We start from the raw sequence: 22188 nt of genomic DNA on the forward strand, positions 1-22188 counted from the left end.
CATATGCATACAAATATTTGATGAGTAAAATATGAAGAAAAGAACATGCATTAAATCCTAAGCTACCCTCTAATTATGTTTTTAGGAAATGTGTGTTGGCATTTTCAAATTATTCTTAGCCACATCATCTCATCCATGCATTTAAAACACATACTCTCTTCAAGAACTATCCTAAGGTCCTTCATTTTAGAAAGATGGTTTTGAAACAACTTACTTTGCTACAATAAATTTCTTCTGTGTGTGATGTGTCTATATCAACAGTATAAATATGGTCCCTATAAACAAAGAAAAATTAATACAAGGTCAAACATAAGAGTCAAGGCAGTTCATTTTCTGCTGAACGAGTTATACCTCATTCAGGGCAGAGAAGCCCATACCCATATTTTTAAAAAACAAGCCATCCATATACAAGAAAAAGAAAAGACCTCAGCCTTCAACAGATGCCTCTGGATCCCATTTAGCACCTTCTGATAAATCATGGCATCGTGCGCTAAGGAACACCTTTTACGAAAGCTTTCCTGTAGCCACTGCTCTCTGATACCAGAACTACAGCATCTGCATATTCATAGCTCAGGAGGGAGGACTCTGGAAGTTAAATTGGCCCAAAGACTGGAACACAGATGGGTTCTCACGCCCTTCAGTGTCGTCAAATCCATGTACCAAATACTTGGTATTCAACATGCCACATTTGTTCATCCAGGGAGCTAACAAAAAACTAATCTCCATCTCCGTCTCTCCTTAGAAAACATATTTTCAGTCTTAGCTTTGAAGATTTGATCGACAAGATGGAAGATGATAAAAGTGAAATTATTTCCAGAAGCCACGATTTTCTAAGATGAGGGTCAATTAAAGTCTAAAACGTACTTGAGCTAAGTTTACATTTCTTGCTTCTGTTCACCTTCCTGTTTTGCTGAGAATTTAGTTGTCTTTACGATTTGCTGCCAATCTCCCCTTGGAAGGGGAGAAACAGAATCGGCAGCTCAGGTGTGGGGCTATATTTAAACGTCCCCTTCTGTGCGAGCTGAGCACAAGGGCGTTTTTGTCTGGAATTCAGAAGAAAGAAAAGAACTACACTCGATGGAGGAGATGGGGGGCTAAGGAGGGAAAGCAAAACAGCTCATTTTCCCTTGAAATAACATTGACTTTTTCTAAAATACAGGAAGTCCTGGGGTTGGAAAATTACCCACAGCTTTAAACCAGAACCTCAAGTCTCCCATGCAGACTTTCAAGCCCCCTTATTACTTAAAAGAAAGGGGAAGGGGGAGAAGAAGGAAAGAAAGCAAGAAGAAAAGAAAGAAAGGAATTATTTGCAGGATTCACTTCACTATATATATACATATATATATATATATATATATATTTTCAGTTCTTGGGAAATCTGTTTGCTACTGCTGTTAGGGAAAGTGCAACAGAAAAAAAAAAAAAAAAAGAAAGAAAAGTAAAAACGGGCTCTCTCACGTGAAAATAAAAGGAGGGGGCCAGGCAGTTGGCTGACAAAATTCTCTTGCCTGCTATTGAACTGTGAGTGAGTGTGTGTGTGTGTGTGTGTGTGTGTGTGGTAAGGGGGAGAATGGAGAGCCTGTTCTGTAAATTGCTGAATTGGGAAGTTTCTTCAAACTTCAGTATGCTGCCAGAATTGCCCTGTCCTTTAATTTCAAGGCAGTTTTACTGCATGTGTTGATTACTTGTTTGACTTTACTGGTGGTGCTGTGGTCAAGCTCATGATTGGAATGGGATTGCCTATTACGCTGGTATCGGGTTTGGGATGACTCTAGGCTTTTCCTTGCCCTGCCTACTCTCAAAACTTAAGTAGAAGCTGAATGTATGAATTGTAAATTAACAGCTGATTAATATGCACTGGCAACTCCTCAGAAAGCTCTCAGATTGCCCCCTTTTGGCATGGCCTATTTATGTTAATTAACAGTTTAGAGATTAGAAAAGAAGAGGAATTTACAAAGTGGATACTAATAAAGCAGAATTGAAAGGGGTTCTTGCCACCAAGCCTCACTCAGTCCCTGGGTTCTGGATGGGACTTGGCTTGCGACTGCTGACACCAATTGTCTGGAAGAACTGGGAAGCCTTTTAAAAACAGACTTCTGTGAATGAAATCTCCTTTTGGATGATGACAATCTTTTCCAATATCCAAAAGATCACATGGCCCCAGCAAACAGAAACGGTGCTTTATGGTAAAGCACAGACTAGGGTCAGGGGTTATTCCCAGCCACCGGGTGTGCATCCCACACTTCATACATTGTTCTTCCTGAATTAAGTTATTTGAACATAAACCGACTTAATCCTGGGACTTCCTCTTCCCCCTCCAATGAGCACCACTGAATTGCGTTACCATGGCTTGAGACTCGGGGAAGGATTTAACTTTAAATCATGTTACTTGCTGCCTAGGAACCTGGATCTCTCAGAGTAATTTTGGGAAGTGTGAAATTAAAAGGGAGGAGGGGCCCTAAATATGGTGGTCACAGAACTCTTTCAGGAATTTTTCTAAAGGTGTCTATGGAAGGGAAGTGGCTGAGTATGGAGTGAAAACCAACATGTCAACATGTTACAAACTTGACCTTTAATGAAAGATGAATCTATTATTGTTTTTTAAAAAACTAAATGTTTCTTCTTTTTCTATTTCTATTTCTTTTTCCTTTCTTTCCTTGAGGTGGGGAGTTAGAATAAAACTGTCTTGGTTTTAACAAGCTGGAATAATGGTCACTTTTAAGTCTGCACAGGACCTTGCTCCCAACACTCCTCTTGCCCTGGAACTGCAGTCCACACCCTGCGAAATCATCGGGTACGAGGGCAATCTGTTATGTCATTTTCCCCCAAGAGACTCAATTGCAAAGTGAACAATTCCCAGGAGATTCTTGAGTTGAACTATTTCTCACAAATCCAATGTTTAATCATTTGTTTTGATCAGCCTTTAGGTAACTGGGTGCAAATGTAATCTAGCTCTGCTACATTTAGGAAATTAAAAATGATATTTAAGAGATGTTCTCATATTCTTCCAGGGAGGTGACCACTGAGCACCTCATTGTGATGCTTAATAATGAATAACCACAACGACTATGCTTTTGGGCAACAGCTATTAGAAAGTTATTACCAGGACAAATAGTACCACCTCTATTCCTTAGCAGGCAGCACAGTCGAAGAAGCGATAGCGTGGCCCCTAGAGCAAGACCATCCTGGTTCGCATCCTGCCTCTGTCATTCTGGCCTAGTCACTTTACCCCTCTGCCCCATGGATTCCCCCCCTAAGACAAGGGAATAATAGTAGCTCCTTCTCATAGGGTTGTTTCCAGGATTGAATTAAATAACATTCATAAAGAACTTACAATTGCATTTGTTAATTGCATGTGCACAGCATACTAGTTGCATGTGCTATGTAAGTATTCTAAGTGTTTTGATGTTGCTTCCTGTGAGCAGACACAGGGTACTCTCAGGATGTTTTGCCAATGGATTTTTTACTTTATGCTGCAAGGCTTGTCACCTCAGAAGACCTAAGTGCTTTAAAAGATTCAAACACTATTGTTACACGTAGGTTCTTTCCCTATGCTCATAGCCAGATACAAACACGATCTCCATTTCTTCTTCCCAGTGGGGAGTGATCAATCACTCCGGACCCAGGAAAGACTGCAGCGGAGCACCATGGGCCAGTGCTCCCTCTCGCTGTTCATTCGTGGTCATTCTGAGGGAGCTACACACCTCCAAACGGGAGCTCATATATTGTTGGCATACCAAGGGACTTCATAAAGGTAATCAGATCCAACCTATCATTTGGCAAAGGACATGTATGGCCAAGAAGGTGTGGTCTAGCTACATTAATGGCAGAATTAGAACAAAAACCTAAATCCATGTGATCCGTATTTAAGCAGTATTCTTACCATGACATTCAACCTTAAGACAGTGATCTGTCTAAATAACATTTCCTCAGTGGATGAGTATTTTTTCACTATAGACAAATAAAAAATCTTCTAAAATATATGTATTATGTTTTCTTTGATTGCCATTGCCATTCTTTCAAAGTAATGACATATACTGTTAATGATCTATATACATACTGACTGCAAAAATAACAAATAGGTTTAATATACACGCCTCTACATGCACACTATATAATGCACATTTACACATTCAGTTTAATTTAACAAACAAGCACGAAGGAGCAGAGCACTGTAGTGGCTGCATATATTTGAGTATAAGCTCCAAAATGTGCAATTATTTTCATCTAAATCCCATAAAGCTAAACAGACACAGACAATCTTGAAAGAATGATTGCTCGACAAGTTAAAGTTGCCTTTAACTTAAAGAACATTCCGTTTGGGAACCTCAAGGTCTTAAAAACGCTGCACAGCTGGTAAATTTAGGACCTCGGACCTTCGGACACTCCGAAGGCAGCGGCGAGGAAAAGGCCACGCACCTAGCAGCAATGTACAGGGTTCTGTTCATGATCATAATCATCTGGATGTCCAGTTTGTGCCTCTGTGTGGTGTTCCGTCCTGGCTTGTGGCCCACAAACACCGGATACTGTTTTGTATCTGTGAAAAGAGAACACGGGGCAAGAGGGGGAAACGCAAATCAAGCCAAGCACTGACAGGGAGGAGTGGGGTTGGGGGGGGCACAAAACACAGCTCGCTAAAGTCAGACCCTGCCTCCATTTCCCATCTCCCAATGGGGCTGTGATTTTAGGAAACGCTATGATAGAAGAGTGCTCTTTAAGGACGATCAAGTTACACTTTCATTTGCATATAACAATAAGCCTGGACTTCTATTCCTAAGTGTCACAAGCTCTGACTTGCTCCTCTTTCTGGGGTTTAAACTTGCTAGTGAACGCTTTGCAGGAAGGTGCTCTTTTCTTCCACGGTTTTCTTTTCATCTTCTGCAGAGTGCTAAGCCTGAGGAGGCAGTCTGCCAAAGATCTTGTCTCGGGACAAAACTATTTCAAAGCAGCTTCCCATCAATCACCACAAAGGCAATGTGGTCTGGAGGCGAGAGCCCTCGTCCAGGAGCCAGAAGAAAAATACAGTCTCCACAGGCGTCCAGTTGGAATAATCTACTATTGAAGGCGGCCCTGCTAGGTTGGTTGGCATTCTAGGAACTGTGGGAAGTTCACTCTGGAGTTAAGCAATCGGCTACTTTCACAGAAATGTGGGCTTTGACAGGACAGGGTCAAACGGAGTGTAGCCAGTCAGGTGATCTGGAATTTTCCCTGACTTGGAGAGTAGTCAATGGACATATTTCTCCTTTCCTACAGTTCTCTTTGGCTGAGAGTAGGCGATTTGTAATGAGAACTGACGTTTAGAAATACCTACATCTCAACATCCTTCTGCCTCTACACCTACAATATCCAGAACACTGGCGATGCTCCAGAGAAACTTAGAAGGGAAGAAAGATGAGTCACATTTAAAAGGCACTTGTTTTCTGGGGAGGGGTGGGGTTGTAAATAACGACTAGAAAACCATTCACAGATTTATGCTTAGACCTCTACACTTTAAACCCTTGTAGTATCTGAGCATTACTCACGGTGTGTATTTTATTCACAAGCCTTACTGTATTTTATTCACAAGCCTTAGTGTATTTTATTCACAAGCAAGTTTCCTATAAGATGATCTTGTGCATTTTCTCCCACTGCTCTGAAATTTCATACACACACTCATCAAGGAGGTTGTTATAAGAAAACAATGGATATGTCCCTACTATCATGGATTTGAGTGACCACTGAGGTATGATTTTCAGCCGTACCTCTGGGCTGGGGCCCCTTCTGTACTGAGACACAGAAGATACAAAACTTATCTCAGGCCGGGCGCGGTGGCTCACGCCTGTAATCCTAGCACTCTGGGAGGCCGAGGTGGGCGGATTGTTTGAGCTCAGGAGTTCGAGACCAGCCTGAGCAAGAGCGAGACCCCATCTCTACTAAAAATAGAAAGAAATTATAAGGACAGCTAAAAATATATATAGAAAAAAAATTAGCCGGGCATGGTGGTGCATGCCTGTAGTCCCAGCTACTCGGGAGGCTGAGACAGGAGGATCCCTTGAGCTCAGGAGTTTGAGGTTGCTGTGAGCTAGGTTGACGCCACGGCACTCACTCTAGCCTGGGCAACAGAGTGAGACTCTGTCTCAAAAAAAAAAAAAAAAAAAAAAAAAAAAAAAAAAAAAACAAAACTTATCTCAAAGGGAGATAAATAAACATGTATCAAGCTTTGGTACCTTGAGTTGAATGAACTCTGTCATATCAGGAGTGATGTGATCTTGAACTACACAACTTGGTCTTAATCATGTCCTTTGACCTCTTGTTCTCTAACTGTTTTATGTGTCAGTCTGGCCACTTCACCTTCATGTAAAATCACCCATTTTCAACTCTGAGAGTTCAGCTGAAAGCTGGGTGTTGATGGAGCTCATGAGTACCCATATTCATGCTGGACATCTTTGTGTGTTTCATTCAGGTTTTCTCTCTCTCTTTTTTTTTTTTTTCCTTTGGTGACGGGGATAATTACTGGGAAAATAGTTATTTTGGGGGGAAATGCTCTCTTAGACCTTAATTGCTATAAAATACTTAGTCTTTTGAAGGGCAGGGTAAAAAAGTTGTAAATTGGCTGTTCCATCCAGTACATAGTTAGGAGGACTTTCCTCTTTCGAGGAGACAATTGGGTTCCTAATCATGTTAGCATCTACTCCTAAAAATGAAGCAGAGACCAAAAGAAAGTTATAAATGGTGAAAATACATTCTCTGCAAATTCAAAATCACTCTCTACCCAAGTCTAGCAATGATATAACTTCTGAAAAATATTAATTTTTTTCTCTAAAGTACTCCAAAGCAGTAATTTTTGGGGTTCATGTCTTGTAACAATGTCCAATATTAATTATGCATGGCGATGTGCAATGCTGGCGATATCCACATGATAGTGACATTCTCCCATACAGCTAGTTTTAAGGTATGAACACGATGGCCTCCATGTAATAATGGAATGTGCATCAGGGTTATTGAGGGATTTTTCCAATCCTCACCCACATGTCCCCACAACAACATTTGACAGAGTTACGTAACAGTCATCCCACCAACTGACTAGACCCGCATGATCTACCTTTGCAATCTACATAGTCTAGTTTTCTATTTAATCTTGAATTTTTATTTTTTGCTAGGCTGATTCAGGCTGAAATGTCCGAAAAGGGAGAAAGTGAGTGAGACTGAGGCTACTTACAGTTGCCATGCGAAATACTGATTGGCTCAGAATCTTCTGGGAAGCCAGCCCCAGCACAGTGTAGCAGTGTGAAATATAGCAGCAAGGCTTCTGACCTCATAGTAGTTCAGCGGGGGGACTTTATTTTTCTACTTCACCCTGCCAAAGAGCAAAGAAGGGATTTTTTTTTTTTTTTGCAAGTCAGCTTTATTCAATTCCATAAAATGAAATGGCCTTCAAGATAAATTCAAGAGAAAAAGGCTTCTGTTCCACATCTTCTCCATTGTAAATTCACTGACTGTTGTGTTTTACATAAGGCACCTGTATCCATTACCCACTGCCCTCTCCTTCCCCAAGCATCTGAGCCCCCCTGCATAGTTTCTCCCAAACCCGGGACACAGAGTTCCTTTGTCCTGAACCATCTTTGGGCAATTACAGGTGGCTATTTCACAATTATGAAACTCTGCATTCCAAAAACTGTGACAACTGAGAAGCATTTTTGTTTTCTTTTTATGCTAAATATTTTTCTTTTTCGCAGCAGGTTTATAGAGATCAGAGACTGCCACCCACCAGACATGTTTTGTTTGGCCAGCCCAGAATCTTTCAGAAAATTGAGGTAGTTGCCAATACTGAAAAATTAGGAGATTTCTGAGAATAGTCCAGATTTTCAGTTTCTTTATAAAAATCAGAATCTTTCATACTGACCTAAATGATAGCTTCCCTCAGGCACCATGCTCTTACCCCCAACATACTCCAAGCCACACAGAGGTACACACTCACACACACACACACACACACACACACACACATCTATAACTGTCCCCTTCACTGTCTCCATTACCAGCTTGACTCTTCAGTTGACATTTTCTCCCCTGGTTTATGTAATTCTACAGTGACCTTAGACATAAACAAAACCACACAATCTGTGTTTAAAAAGAAATAAGTGGATCCCTTCAGAGTCTGGAGAATACTATAAGAAGAATCTGAAACCACATCCTGAAACGGTATTGTTGATTAAAAAATCTCAAATACTGCCGGGCGAGGTGGCTCATGCCTGTAATCCTAGCACTCTGGGAGGGCAAGGTGGGTGGATCGCTCAAAGTCAGGAGTTCGAGACCAGCCTCAGCAAGAGCGAGACCCCGTCTCTACTAAAAAAAATAGAAAGAAATTATCTGGCCAACTAAAATATATATAGAAAAAATTAGCTGGGCATGGTGGCGCATGCCTGTAGTCCCAGCTACCCGGGAGGCTGAGGCAGGAGGATCGCTTGAGCCCAGGAGTTTGAGGTTGCTGTGAGCTAGGCTGATGCTATGGCACTCACTCTAGCCCGGGCAACAAAGGGAGACTCTGTCTCAAAAAAAAAAAAAAAAAAAATCTCAAATACTACCTTGCTGTGAAACATTAGTGAATAAAAATGCCAGATAAACTGTTCTACCCATCTGTATTTTCTTGAAGATGCTCTTTATGTGTAGAAAAATTCTAAGTCTTGGAAACAAAAACAATCCTATGAGGGGCTGCTGGGTACAGTGAAGAAAAGACTCATAATACAGTAAATATCACATAATTCTCTGGCATATTTCAAATAAGCGTTGATCTATCAGGGAAATTAATGTAAAATGGAGATATCTTTTCATCTTTTCAGAGTAGTAAACTCTTTGAAGTAGCCTGCCAAAGATTATCTTTTTTGCACAAAGCTATTTTACAGTAGTCCATCAATCATTTAAGATTTGTGTGTAGAAATGTCAAACTCTGTAACCTAGATCTCTTTGCAAGTTAATTTGGCAAACAGACTGCTAACTTACACTTTTTGGAACACCATTTAATATTAGATACCTATGTCTCTTTTCTTCATGCCAAAAATAGCATTAAAAAGTCCCAAGTGTTGCATCGTAACTTATAATTTCACAGACACAGCTGGGTCTTAATCATTCCTGCGATTGAAAAGTGCACATTAATTAATTTGCTTTATCGTGAAAATCAAAGAGGGAGAGAGGTTGAAAGGAAAGCATAAACAATTCCATATCTCCATCTCTGATGTGGAGATTAAAATTAAACTTTAAATGATTACTTGTTCACAGGGGTGATCCATTACCAAGAGACATAAACATGTATTTATAGACAGGTTAAAAGCAACAGTCTATTCACTCATTTATTTGCCAGTTCGTCCTATTCTGGAGAATCCCAACCCAAAGGAAAGAAGCACTGAGGTGTCCCTATTTGTTTCTCATAGCTCCTGTTCAGGATAACACTAAAGGGGGAGAAATCAATAACAAAAGTAAGAAAAACATGAACAAGACACCAATCAGCTGTTATATTTTAGATGAGAAAGTATATGGGGAAGAAGAAGAACTGGCAATGTTTACCAAGGACTCAAGAGCGGTATTATAGAAGTATACAGAAGCATATTGCCTTGAGAGCTTGCAGCATGTAATGGAAATAAAAAGGAGACTCAAAAGGCTGATTCTCGTTCCTTTAGAAATCTTTGGAAATATATGTATGCCTTTAAGGATTAGTTTTGCTTGACATGACAAATGAGTCTCTATCCTTCCACAATTGCATTCATCTTTGTGCAAATGTCCTACAAGCTCACAAGACAAAGTCTCGCCACTTTATTACATCCTCCAATTTTAATTCTTTCCATCTAAAGAATGCATGGGTCAGATGTAAAGTTCTCAACCCCAGAAGCTGGCAAGAAGAGCAATGCGTGCAGATCTGTTACGTAAATTAATGGCTTCTTTTATAATAATTCTTATAGCCAGAATCGTAGCCGAGATATGCCATTTAAATATCTCCAGGTTTACAGTAGGGCTCTCTGCCAGGAAACATAGCTGTTTTATGTGTCTTTCTATCATCATATCATCAGGTAGTTAACATGTATGTCATATGAGTGAAAGGGTTCTGGCACTACTGGGTCATCTTGGCCAGTCCACAAGAACACTTTAACATTTTCTTCAGCTGAGGTTTTGATATACTATTCCCATCTTACTTAACTTTGGATCCCAACCCTTGTCGGTATGTAGACAATACACTTTCTTGTTGAAACCATTACTTTATGGAGGGATCCCAATTAAGTAACGTTGTCATTTCCCATCCTACAGAACATGGGCTTGGGTTTTCCTCCTAAGATCACTGCAATGCAGACTGGTACCAGCCCAGAAGAACAAACAAGAACTTTCGCTGGGTTTAACCATCCTGAGCAGCTGGGCTGCTGCAATTCAAGAGGTGGTTTAAGTAATTTTCAAAAGTTTGAAAAGTGCTACCCACATATAGCATATTTATAGGTATCTGCAAACATGTGTTGATTTTCCTGTCTGTGACTGTGCTTCTATGGGCTAAATACGACCTGAGACTAAAATAGCTATTCAGAAAATTAGCCAAGGGAAGACTGTCAATATGAGGATTCTAAATAAAACATTTACTTGACAAGTAAGCTTATTATACCTGAATTTTCCATCTAATTGTTCTTCTATCCTTAGCTTGAAGGGAAATAGCCTCTGTAAAATATACCATCACTATAAAGTTATAATCCTAGACTGCTCCAATCCACAACATTAATGGAAAACCTTAATAACATTCTTAATTTTAACAGGCATCTGCTTGGCGAATTTATTAGGTCTATTTAGGTTCATCTAAAATTAATTTGTGTTGACGTTCTACATACTCTGAGCTCAAACAAAAATTCTTTTTATAGTAATTTTCCCCCATAGTTTTTAAGATCAAATTGAATTCAAGAACTGAGATGTTGTGACTGTTGGCTGCCATGAGCCAAATGAAGTGTGCAGAATGCCAACTGGCCAGGAAAGTGGCCTTCAGGTATTCCAGATTGAGGACCAAACAAAAGACACTAAAGGGAGGACTGTCTGAAAATCCTGTGAATGCATTCATGCTCATAATTGCTTTTTAAAATAATAAAATCTTTTCAATAACTGGAGCTTCCATCCACACACACTCCCACCTCCCATGCCCTCATCAGACAGCAAGCAGGTCATTATATCAGCAAAGCATGAAGCAAAGGGCATATCTGAGGAACTGGAAATGGTTATGGCGTCAGAGAACGAGGTCACCAATGGCCACACCTTACTTCTAATCAATGAGGTTAATTTCATAAGAGCCACAAGGACTGAGAAGTCATGACAAGCCTATCCAGCCAAGTATCACTCAACTATGCCCCCAAATTCTCCCCTTGAAAATTCTATGGAGGCTCACAAACTGGTAGTATTTGGCCAAAGCTGACTCACAGAGAAGAAAAAAATTGAATCAGAAACATTTAGGACACACAAAAAAATAGGAGATTTAACATACAAATCCAGATTTCTAGCTTCCTAAAAAAAGATCAGAGATCTGGCCTTGCTGGCCCATGTTGCAACATGGTACCACTCTGGAGCTGAGCAGTGGCCGCACAAAATAGAGCGGCTGGCTCTCCCCACTGGGGAGCATTCCCACCACTTCCACTGTCCTAGGAGGGCTTCCTGACCATTAACCTCACTGCCTGACCTCTGAAGGCTCTGAGGACAACCTCTCTGACACCTAGGTAAAGGACATCACCGTTGCTGCATGAGGGATTCTGCTCCTTGATTACATCATCTGTAAGTTGCTGAGTGTCAGCCTTAGCAAGTGGACCTCAGGGGCCCCACTCCCTAGACACATAAATGGATGGACATTCTTCTTTTAAAGACCCATTTGGGCTGCTCCACGCACTGTCTACCTGTCCCCTTGCAGCAAACAATACATCAATGCATGGTGCATCAATGCATCAGCTGCATGGAGGACCTGGTTGTATAGATGCAACCTGTGTCTGATTTGGTATACATGGCAGCATTTTCCAGAATGTTGGCATCAAATGAACATTTGAATAATAAGTGGTAATGAGGTGAAAAATAATATATCTGGGAACTTGCAAATACAAAATGTTCTCAGTAATAATTCTAAGAGTGGCCTTGAAATAAAGAGGAAATGATGGTAGTGGCACTTTTTTTCCCCATGATAAAAGTCATTTACTACCACGTCTCAGTAATTCTTTTAAGAAAGCACATTTTCTCTTGACATCATAGGAAGTTTTAAAGGTAATCAATAGTTCACACTGTCACTAATAGAAGCAAGAGCTAAGGCCAAGGAAGTCAGTCAGTCTCTCTGGCTCCCAGTTTCCTCACCTGTAAAATGAAAGAATGTGAAATGTAATGATCTATAACATTTTTCTGGCCTCTGAAATGGTACTATTCTAGGTGATTCTGCCCCAGTGCAGAAGGGTGTGTGTGAGAGAGAGACTGTGATTAGGAGGGACAGTACAAGGAGTGACCTGGAGCCAGGCCACTTCATTGTAACACATTCCAAGGCCAGCGACACCATCTGCGGGGATGGGGTAGGGGCAGGAGGAGGAACACGATGGCAGGGTAAGTCACTGGACCTCCACACGCCTTCCCTCTTGGCCCTAAAAGGCACTGGGGAATAGAGTCAGGCTCTGCTCGTTGTGTCAGGCACTCTGCGATGATGACAGAGGGCAGGCAGAAAAAGTTCTATGTGAGGGATCTTTCCAAAACAAACGGGAACGTGGCTCATTTTTTTCCTACACTCTTTCCTGGTTGCCCCTAAACAGCATGTCGTTTGGAAACTCTAGGGATAATCAGTGTGTCCATGTGTGGTATTGCAGGTGGCAAACACTGGGTTGGAACACACTCTCTTCATTGTAGCTCTCAGTGGATGGCAGTGGGCACATCATGAACAAGTTGTGGAAAGTTCACCAAGCTAGAGCAAAGAAATCCCAGCAAGCTATACTGCCCCATCTCAACTTTAGGACAAAGTTCAAGTTCAATAAGCCATTCTAACTTGACCAAAGAGAACACTGTTGTTACCATGTAATCAGATTCAGAGTTTAGTTGGGTTTTACATTAAGTCTAATATTTTCATTTTTATTGCTCTAGCTTTGACCTCATCATCTTTGTCTTTACCGTGAGATTGCCTCTAAAAATCTGAATTGAAATTGGTTTAAACGCTCCTACATGAACTCTAACTATTGCTAACAATACAAGAGAGCAGAAAGAGCAGAGGGTGAAATCTGAGCTTTGAAACCTTGTATCCCCGTCACCAGCTTGGACCTTTGGCAAGATGCTTAAGCTCTCTGAGCCTGTTTCCTCATCTTTAGATGGGTAAAATATGTCTCAGAGACTGACTGTGCAAAGTGTTCGATACATTTTTGTTTATTCTTCAGTTAAGATACTAAAAATTGCCTTTTCATGGTTTTGCTTGAACTTCCTTAAGAAATTCTCAGGCAGGCTCTGGATTAGCCCCTGATGTCCTACTGCTTCAGTGGGAAGAGAAGTCTCCTTCCCTCTCTCCAACCCTTTCTCCAGGACACTGAGCTTCTTATCTCTGCAGATGGGCACCTGGGAGAGGTGGGAGAGGTAGGAGATTCTGTGAGGGAATCACCCTCACATTGTGTTACTTTTTAAAAATGTAAATTATGGCACTCACAGTAGCACAAAGGAAAATGATGATGTGGAGAAGGAAGAAAGGATGGGGTGGAAGTGGAGGTTTATTGGGTACCTTCTGTGTACAAGGTACATACGCACACTATTTTATTTAAGCATCACAGCAAGCCAGAGACAGGCCTTATTATCTCCACTGTATACACGAAGAAACTGAGATCCAGGGAGGTTAAGTAACATGTCTTGGCAACACAGTAAATACAGTTGTCTCTTGGTATCTATGGGTGATTGGTTCCAGGACCTCCCATAGCTACCAAAATCTGAGGATGCCCAAGTCTCTAATATAAAATGGTGTAGTATTTGCATATAACCAATGCACATCTTCTTGTATACTTTAAATCATCTCTAGATTACTTATAATACATAATACCATGTGAATACTATGTAAATCATTGTTTTACTATATTGTTCAGGGAAGAATGACAAGAAAGGTCTGTACATGTTTGGTACAGACACAATTTTCTTTCCAATATTTCTGATCAGCAGTTGGCTAAATCCACTGATGTGGAAGCCATGGATATAGAGGCTGACTGCATTTGCAACACACTGGTCAAAGGTAAAGTCAGGACTCACACCCGGGCCCGCGTGATGTCAAAGTTTATGTTCTTCTCAGGACATCAAAGAAAGGGGAACAGAAGGGAGGTTGGAAGGAAAATGATGCTGGCCTAAATGGAACTGCACTTAGGACCATAGCTGAGTATAGGCTGATGCATCTGTGCTTACGTGGACAGAGTGGCTCACAGTCCCTAATGGCTTCAGTGATAAAAGTCTTTAAAAGGAGCACAGAGTTGTTTCCAAATATGTAGGCATTCAAAGGCCCATTCCACTTTATTGCCCTGTGTTTGCAGGCGTAAGGTGGTACAAAGAGGCAAATTCTCAACCAGCGTTAGGAGGAATTGATTATGCCATGAGCACCACTGTGTGAAGCAAACCCACTCGCCTGCGTGTAGCCTCCCTCAATAGTGATGTCTTCAAGTCAATATATCACAGAGAACAGTATGAGTTGTGAAGGGCAAGAACAAGGCTGCCTGCTTCAGTAGCTGACAAATTAACCAGATCTGGACACCTCTAAAGTCAGTTAGGAACCTCCGTCCAGAGAGAAGTGGGAAAGCAGGTGTTCGTGCTGAAAGTCCAGCTTGCCGAATGCCAGGGACCTGTCTCCCAGAGATCAGGAATGCTGACTATTCTTGAACCAGAGGAAAACTTAAAGAATCAATGAGGGTTTAAATAGCAGGTGTCCTTCACTGACCTGGGCAGCCCGTTTTAAGTACTGTACCATTAAGAGGGTGCTGCTGTCCACAGGATGCAGAGCTGGGTCGAAGACTTTCCAAATGGACTTAGAGACAACTGGGGCCATTGATCCTGCTTGAAACCTTCACTCTACCCAGTCTTCAGGAACCATGAGGCCCACCTGTTCAGTGATATTTGCATTAAGCTATAAGGTTCACACAAATGAGAAAAATAGCTCTAGCTTCTTAATAAAGCATCTGGTCTTTCTTTCCTCCTCCTCTCAGCCATTAACAGAGACATAAAAGCACCCATTTCGGAGGAAAGGGAAATGCCACAGACTTAACTTCAACACATTTTGGAGAATAATGATGGCATTCAATGGAGGATAATAATAAATATCGACTGTGTATAATAGATGTTCCATTTTAGATCTGAAACCACTGTCACCAAGGCACAGAAAAATAGTTATAAATTCAGAAGTACTTCTAGAAAAAAAATTCTTTTTGAAAAAGAAAAGTTGGTTATGAGCCTGTTAGCTTTTGAGAAGAGAAGGCAAGTTTTGTCTTTCAGGTGATTCTTTGTCATGATAGTTTTCTTTCTAACTCCTCGCCCCCACTCCAAACACACAGCTCTGAGCCAATGCATTTAATGCACTTTGCTTAGATGTTTCAGATACAGTCTAAAGGCTCATTGGGACTCTACTGCTATGGTCATGATCTTAGCAGGCTTGAAAATATTGTAAACTATCTTGATCTAAAAAAAAAAAAAAAAGCCTGCAGCGATCTCAACTAGGTTTACCCACCGCATGCCCCAGCTTTTTGCCATCTCCCTCTTTTTATGCTTTTTATAATATCGCTGCTATTCAAACATCTGCTCCAGATGCAGAAACAAATACCCTCTTTATTTTACTGTTAGGAAAACTAAGGCCCTCAAAAGTGAGGTCACTTGCCAAATACTAGGCAGCTCAAAAGTGACACACACAGCTGAGCAGCAGTTGAGGACTCCTGACTCCTCCCACCAAGCTCTCTCCCTACATTACGCTGCTTTCAGAAAGGACGCCAAAACTCATTCCTTTCTCCCTGGCTTGCTGCCTGATGTTCATTACTTCCATTGCCTGATTTCCATTTTAGCGATTCCCTGCTTTCAACTGGGAGGCTCTGAGCTAAGATGTTGCTACAGATAGACGGAAATGCCTCCATGCACCCTTCCACAGACCTCACTCTTCAGTGGATGGACCTGGTAGCTCCTGCCCATTTTCCAAAATAGAACATGTACACAATAAATTTTCAAAAACAAATTAAAATTCTGTTGGAAAGAATCTACCTGGAGGGTGAAGGTATGGCAGAGGTCTGTGAGGTGGGTGATCAGCAAAGTCTTCTGGCTGGAGAAAGCCTTGGAAGGCTGCATGATCGTTCATGGTGGAGGGGCAGGTAGGCGCTAAGACATTTCGGGTAGAAGAAGGGCCAGGTCAAGACAGCAGAGTGTTAAAATGGACAACTCCATGCTGGTTGGATTTTTGGACACACAAATTAAACCTATTTCACTCTTTGCTTAAGGAATTTCAAACATTTGTCTAAAGTAATGGATGGATTTTATAATTGAACCCAAAGTTCAGTTTAAAGTATTGTAACTGAGAATAAAGATTGTGTCTGACTGATCACCTCTTTCTTCTCAGAATATGACAGAAGAAGAAGCGGGGGGAAGGCCTAAAACAGCAGCTCAGAATATGGGTGTGTGTTTGTTCGAGGTGTTGAGTATATGGGTTGTGTTCGCATTATTCTAATTTTTTGTGCATTTGTAATTTCATTAAAAATAAAGCAAAGGGCAAAAAATAACGTGCCTACGTCCAAGGCACTTTTTCCTAGTCTTCAGAAAGATATTTGCAGAGTGACTTTAAAGGAACGAACTAGAGATTTCTTAGCGACTGGAGTTTTCCATAAACCTTTGTCAGAATCCTGAGCAGATTTAAACTAATGTAAAGCAATAGCTGCCCTTTGATAGGATGACTCTCCCTAATAATTTCTCCTCTGCTTCCTCTCAGTGTAGTTAATGAAAACAGAATCTCCCAGCCACAGCTCTAACCTTGATACTCACTCTGCCTGGGATTGCTCAGGCTTAGGCAGCTGCAGGGATGTTCTTTCCCCAGTCTTGGAGCTGAAGTCAACTTCAAACATGGCTTGTAGAGAAAGAAAAAACAACCTGCAGGTCTCTCCTTTAAGCTCTGAATAACAGCCTCAAATAACAATGGCACCAGTAATCACAGATGCTTTAAATTTTGACCAAATCCTACACATCCTTACTGTTTTCCTGTTGTTTGTAAACGTCTTGTTAAAACAGCCTCAAGATCAAGAATAGGGTGAAAAACATTTCCTTGAACTAAAATGCTGGAGTCAGGTCCTCTGGTGCTGGCTACATATGTCATCTTTCATTGCATTCCTTGTCTCTTTCAATGAGCTCTGAAGCCTAGCACCCTGAAAGCCAAAAATAGAGTTTCTATTTGATTACAAGCTTCCGATTATACAAAAAGAGGCATAATATCATTTCAGGCATTGCTCCATAACAAAGCATGGTGTTGCTGACTGCTGTCTATCATCAGTAAAGTATCTACATACACAGTGGATGTGGTCTGTGTGTGTTCAGACACATCCAGAATAGAAATGATATGGAAGCATTGCTTCTGGAATCTCTACGATTTTCCCCACATTCTTTAGGAAATTCATTTCATGTATCTAAAAGAAAAAAAAAAAAGTCTGTTTTACATCCCAGTGAATGGAGTGAAAATTGCAAACCCACACATCTAAACCTATTATTAAATTTGGTAGATATTGCCAAGCTTTTCTGAAATTAATGATACCTTTATTGGCTTTGTTCATGTTCTTAACATATAAAAAGTGACTCATTAGCCTGGCTTGGTTTACTTAGCAAAATAACTTAGGTGTTTTCCAAAGGCTGTTTATCAATTTGAATTGTGGTGGAGCGAGGACCATTTACTATTTGCCTCTTCCCAACTCAGAGTCACATCTAGGGCTACCACTTCCTAAAATGTTCATCTGTTTGTAATGCGAAACCCCACCTTCAAAATTAATAACTATTCCCAAACACCCTGAAAAAATGCTTCCTTAAGGCCAATGAAAGTAAGTTCCAGGAAATTAGGGGTTTGTTTGAATATCTCTACCACTTAATGACTTGATTCTTTACACAGGTGACTCAAGGGTCACTGCACAGAAACAGAGCTGTTCATTGGGAAGTGACTGAGCATGCTGAGGTGGTCAGCATCTGGAGAAACCATTGTGGTGCCGGCTGTTTTGAAGTCTGCCCTGATGCTCCTTAAGTTTAAAGAAAAATAAAATTTGCAATTCCTTGTTTCTCTAGATCTGGATGAGGCAAGCTCGTTTTGGAAATACATAATTCCTTATTTGCAATTACAAATAAAATCAAAACAAAACAAAAAACCCCTTAAAACAAAAATTTTTTCTACTCATTTGCTAATAAAACTTGACTTGAACTGCCATGAGACCAGTTATAGTCTTTATTTATCCCTCTTAAGATAAATATTTACATATTTCACTGGAAAAAATACTAATGGAATTGATTACTAGATACTGCCCCACACCCCACTAGGGTATGTGTTCCATGTTAACTTTTCTAAAATCTGAAAAATTTTAAATTCCAAAACACATCTGTTTCAAGGGTTTCAAAAAAATAAACTGTGGAACTATATGCCTTTGTTCCTGAAGAGATTAAAAACAGGATAAAAAGTGGTGGAGAAAGGAGATCCTTTAGTGTGGAATCCCAAATCCCAGTTTTGCTAAAATCAGGAGCTCTCTAATTATCCCACAGGGTGTTGCGAAATTCTCATAGAATTAAAAACATTTAATCTGATTTCCTTTATTTTTTTAAATGCATGTCATATTACAATTTCAAGAATAATTCAGAGATTAGGAATTGCTGACTATGTTACTTATTTTTAATTTTTTATGTTCTGTGCCTACAGACAGTTTTCCAGGCAACTCTTCATACAAGGGACCAACAAGAACAGGCTTCCACAAAATAAGTGAGGCTCACAAAGCAGATATAGTCTTGGTAGGAGGTCTCAAAGCTCCTTAGGAGTGAGCAAGGACATCCAGCAACAGCAGAAGTGACTGCCTCTCCGGATGGACCCCTCAACCCCTCTGCCAGAGTGAGCTTCGTTTTCCCTCCCATTTGACGGCCAACTACAAGGGGTTCAGCACTCCTTCCTCTCTCTACACTGAACGGGCAGATGTCACAGGCCTCCTTGTGCAGTTGCTAGTGCTTTCTCCAAAGGATGCCCAAAATGTCGGCAGCCTGTCATCTCCCTCTCCCCACGGAAGAACGCTGGTAATGGCCCTTTCCAATCCCTGTCGTCAGAGGTGACTGTCAGCTGGCAGTATCTGCCCTCTGCTTTTTTGCGGATACCTTCCCTTAATTTTCAAACACCTGCAAACTTTCTTTTGATGACTAATACCAGAAGTTTAGGGTCAAATTAATAAAATGAAGGAGTTGGATTTCCAGAGTATTTGGGGAGGATAACTGTCATCTTGAACAACAGGTAGGGGTGGTAGAGGGGGAATATGAACTCTGTTCCCTCCTCTCTGAGGTGCCCCTCCACTTACTGCCCCTCTCGTTTGCTTCTCCCAAAGAGGACATTGGGAATCAGGCAGAGCAGTAATCAATTTTAACTCTGAGATAAAATGGAGGTAAATGGTTAATATCAGATAACCTGGAGGCTAGGTTAATTACTGTCATCCAAATTATCTGGAGGGAAGAGAGCACATGGATATCACCAATTACCCCTGCATAAAAAAAAAAAAATCACAATTCCCATAATTAATAGCACAGCAGACAATCACTATAATTACAATCTCTGACAGAGAGACCAGAATCAGGATGAAAAGTGAAATTATCCAGTAAGCTTGGGTGTGACAAGCAGAAAACAAATAAAGTGCTCAGACAACAGAGACAAGTCAGAGAGAAAGTGAGTGCGAGTCAGACACGCACCCAGCTCAGCAGACGTGCCCAGGGGTATCACCCCAGTACAGCTCAAGGATCCCTGCACGCATGTGCTCCCCTTTCTTTGGGAGGAAATAGACGCCTGGGAAATGGATATCGTTCTGAAAACTACTTATGCCCTGGTTCCTGGGAAGCACAGAGGTCTACCTGGACCATCCAGGCTTTCACAGATGAGGATCTGACGGTCTGAGCAGTGAGAAGGAAAAGACACAGGTATGGAACACATGGAGACGGTACAATGCATGAGCATCTTTCCAAAACGGAGATTCCCCAGGTTCACTTTGAATAACTAAAAGACTAAAGCAGAATAATTTTCTTCTCAAATAGCAATATTTTTCCTGTTCAGTTAACATAGTCTTCATCTCTCCAAAGAGGAAAAAAAAAAGTCATTCTGAAGTGTTATGCAAGAATAGGCAGATGTGTTCTTCACGTATCTATTTAATCAGCTCTTTCCAGCAGCACTAAGGCATGAAAGAAAGGCTGAGTGTCCTCCAGAATCTTCAATGAGGAGGCAGCAAAATGCTGTAAGGGGCTTGGGTGAGATCCCCAAACTGGAAAGGAGGCAAGCAAGCCTTCTCCATGCCCACACAAAGGGTGCATCTGAAGAGAGGTCTTCTCAATCATTTTTCAATTTTTTAAGGTAATTTTATTCCAAAGGAATATTGCTTTTGTACATCATAGATTATGCTTTTAGTGTTTTGGGGTTAGTTGAAAGCGAGAACATGAGATGTGAGAAAATACCATACAAGTGTGCAGGTGTTAAGAGAGGATGTTATTTTCAATGTTCAACAAAACACAGAAACTGCCTTTGTCAGTGGTTCCCCTTTACTCATTCAGTCATCCACTCAGTCACTCTAGAAATGGCTGGAGTTCTAGGATGTACAAGCCAGGCACTGTGCCAGGACAGTGAGGATACCGAGGGCATTGGCTCGACCGCGGATTCTGCCCTTAAGGAGTCTCCGGACACTATGAAAGATAGTACATGGGCAGCTATAACAATGTAGAAAATATACATAAGCACACACATAACACATACACGCACATATATAAAATACTCTAGGAATTCAGAGGACTGAGAGATAATATTCAGACATGGATTCTTCTTCCAAAGCACATGGCAAATCTGTCCGCTTCCCTACATTCTACCTACAATCATCTTACTCTAACCCAACCTCAGCTCCTGCTTGGATTACTGCAATAGCCATCTAATTAGTCTTCCTACTTCCTCTTAGCCTTCCTTCAATTTTATCTCCACACAGCAACTGATGGGCTTTTAAAAACATACTTCATACTATGTCCTCCCCTACATAAAACTCTCCAGTGGTTTCTTATTGCATTAACAACGAAATTAAAACCCCCTCTCCTGGGTGCAAAAGGTGCCATGCACCTCTCTGATCCCCTCATGTTCTATTTCACAATTTCCCACACCGTTCCAACCCCTCTGCCTTGCTTTTTTCAAACGCACAAGCTCTCATTCCTGCCTTATGGACCTGCTGCGGCCTCGGCTTGGAATGATCTTTCTCACTCCAGTCTTCAGCTATAACAAGCTCATTTTTGTCATTCAAGATTCAGCTAAAATGTCATTTTCTCAGACAAGCCTTCCTTGACCTCCCAAAACAGCCCAACACCTTTTTTTTTTTTTTTCAATCACTGTATTCTAAATTTCTGCAATGGATTTGTTCCTAGATGATATTTTCACATTTATATTCTCATTAGTTTCTGCCTGTCCCTCTCCTCCACTAGAATGTAAGCTCCACGTGGGGTAAATTTGTCTTGTTAATCACTGTGTCCCCACATTCTAGAACAAAGCCTAGTGCATAGTAAATGCATAACAGATATTCAGTAAATGATGAACAAATGTTACTCCAAGAAAGAGCATCAGGACAATTTCTTAAAAATTAGTGTTAAAACAAGGAAAAGAGGAGATGCAAAGGGCAGAGACAGGTATTTTCAGACATCTGAAGAGAAACCTGGAAGATAGTTGTGAGGGCAGAACTAAAATCCATGGGTAGAAACTATAAGGAGATGATTTGTGCTCAGAATAAGGAGTAACTGCCTTGCAGTCCCCATAACACAAACATGGACTGGCCTCCCTAAGGGGACAGGAAGGCTGGGCGAGTGCTAGGGCGGAAGGAATATTGTCCAGGGATTCAGATATAGGATGTGGGGCTAGACTAGACAATGTTTAGCGTCCCAGTGGAGAGACTGGCTGCCTATGATTCTTGGATGCTCTGACAAGTCCTTCCTCTCACATACTAAGGAAGCACT

At 41.1% G+C, this 22188-nt stretch overlaps 1 protein-coding gene across 2 annotated transcripts in view; it reads right to left on the reverse strand.

The window, feature by feature from the left end:
- The window catches only part of SEMA6A (semaphorin 6A), a 124833-nt gene that overhangs the window by 54393 nt on the left and 48252 nt on the right, over positions 1 to 22188 (reverse strand). For both annotated transcript variants that reach the window (XM_069491921.1, XM_069491920.1), the window contains exons 2-4: positions 7199 to 7336; positions 4420 to 4537; positions 215 to 275 (exon numbers count right to left, since the gene is read on the reverse strand). In XM_069491921.1, the coding sequence (XP_069348022.1) occupies positions 215 to 275; positions 4420 to 4537; positions 7199 to 7298 (279 nt within the window). In that variant the 5' untranslated portion in view covers positions 7299 to 7336. The remainder of the gene's footprint in view (positions 1 to 214; positions 276 to 4419; positions 4538 to 7198; positions 7337 to 22188) is intronic.

Source organism: Eulemur rufifrons, chromosome 17 (genome assembly GCF_041146395.1).
Source record: "Eulemur rufifrons isolate Redbay chromosome 17, OSU_ERuf_1, whole genome shotgun sequence".
Classification (NCBI taxonomy): domain Eukaryota; kingdom Metazoa; phylum Chordata; class Mammalia; order Primates; family Lemuridae; genus Eulemur; species Eulemur rufifrons.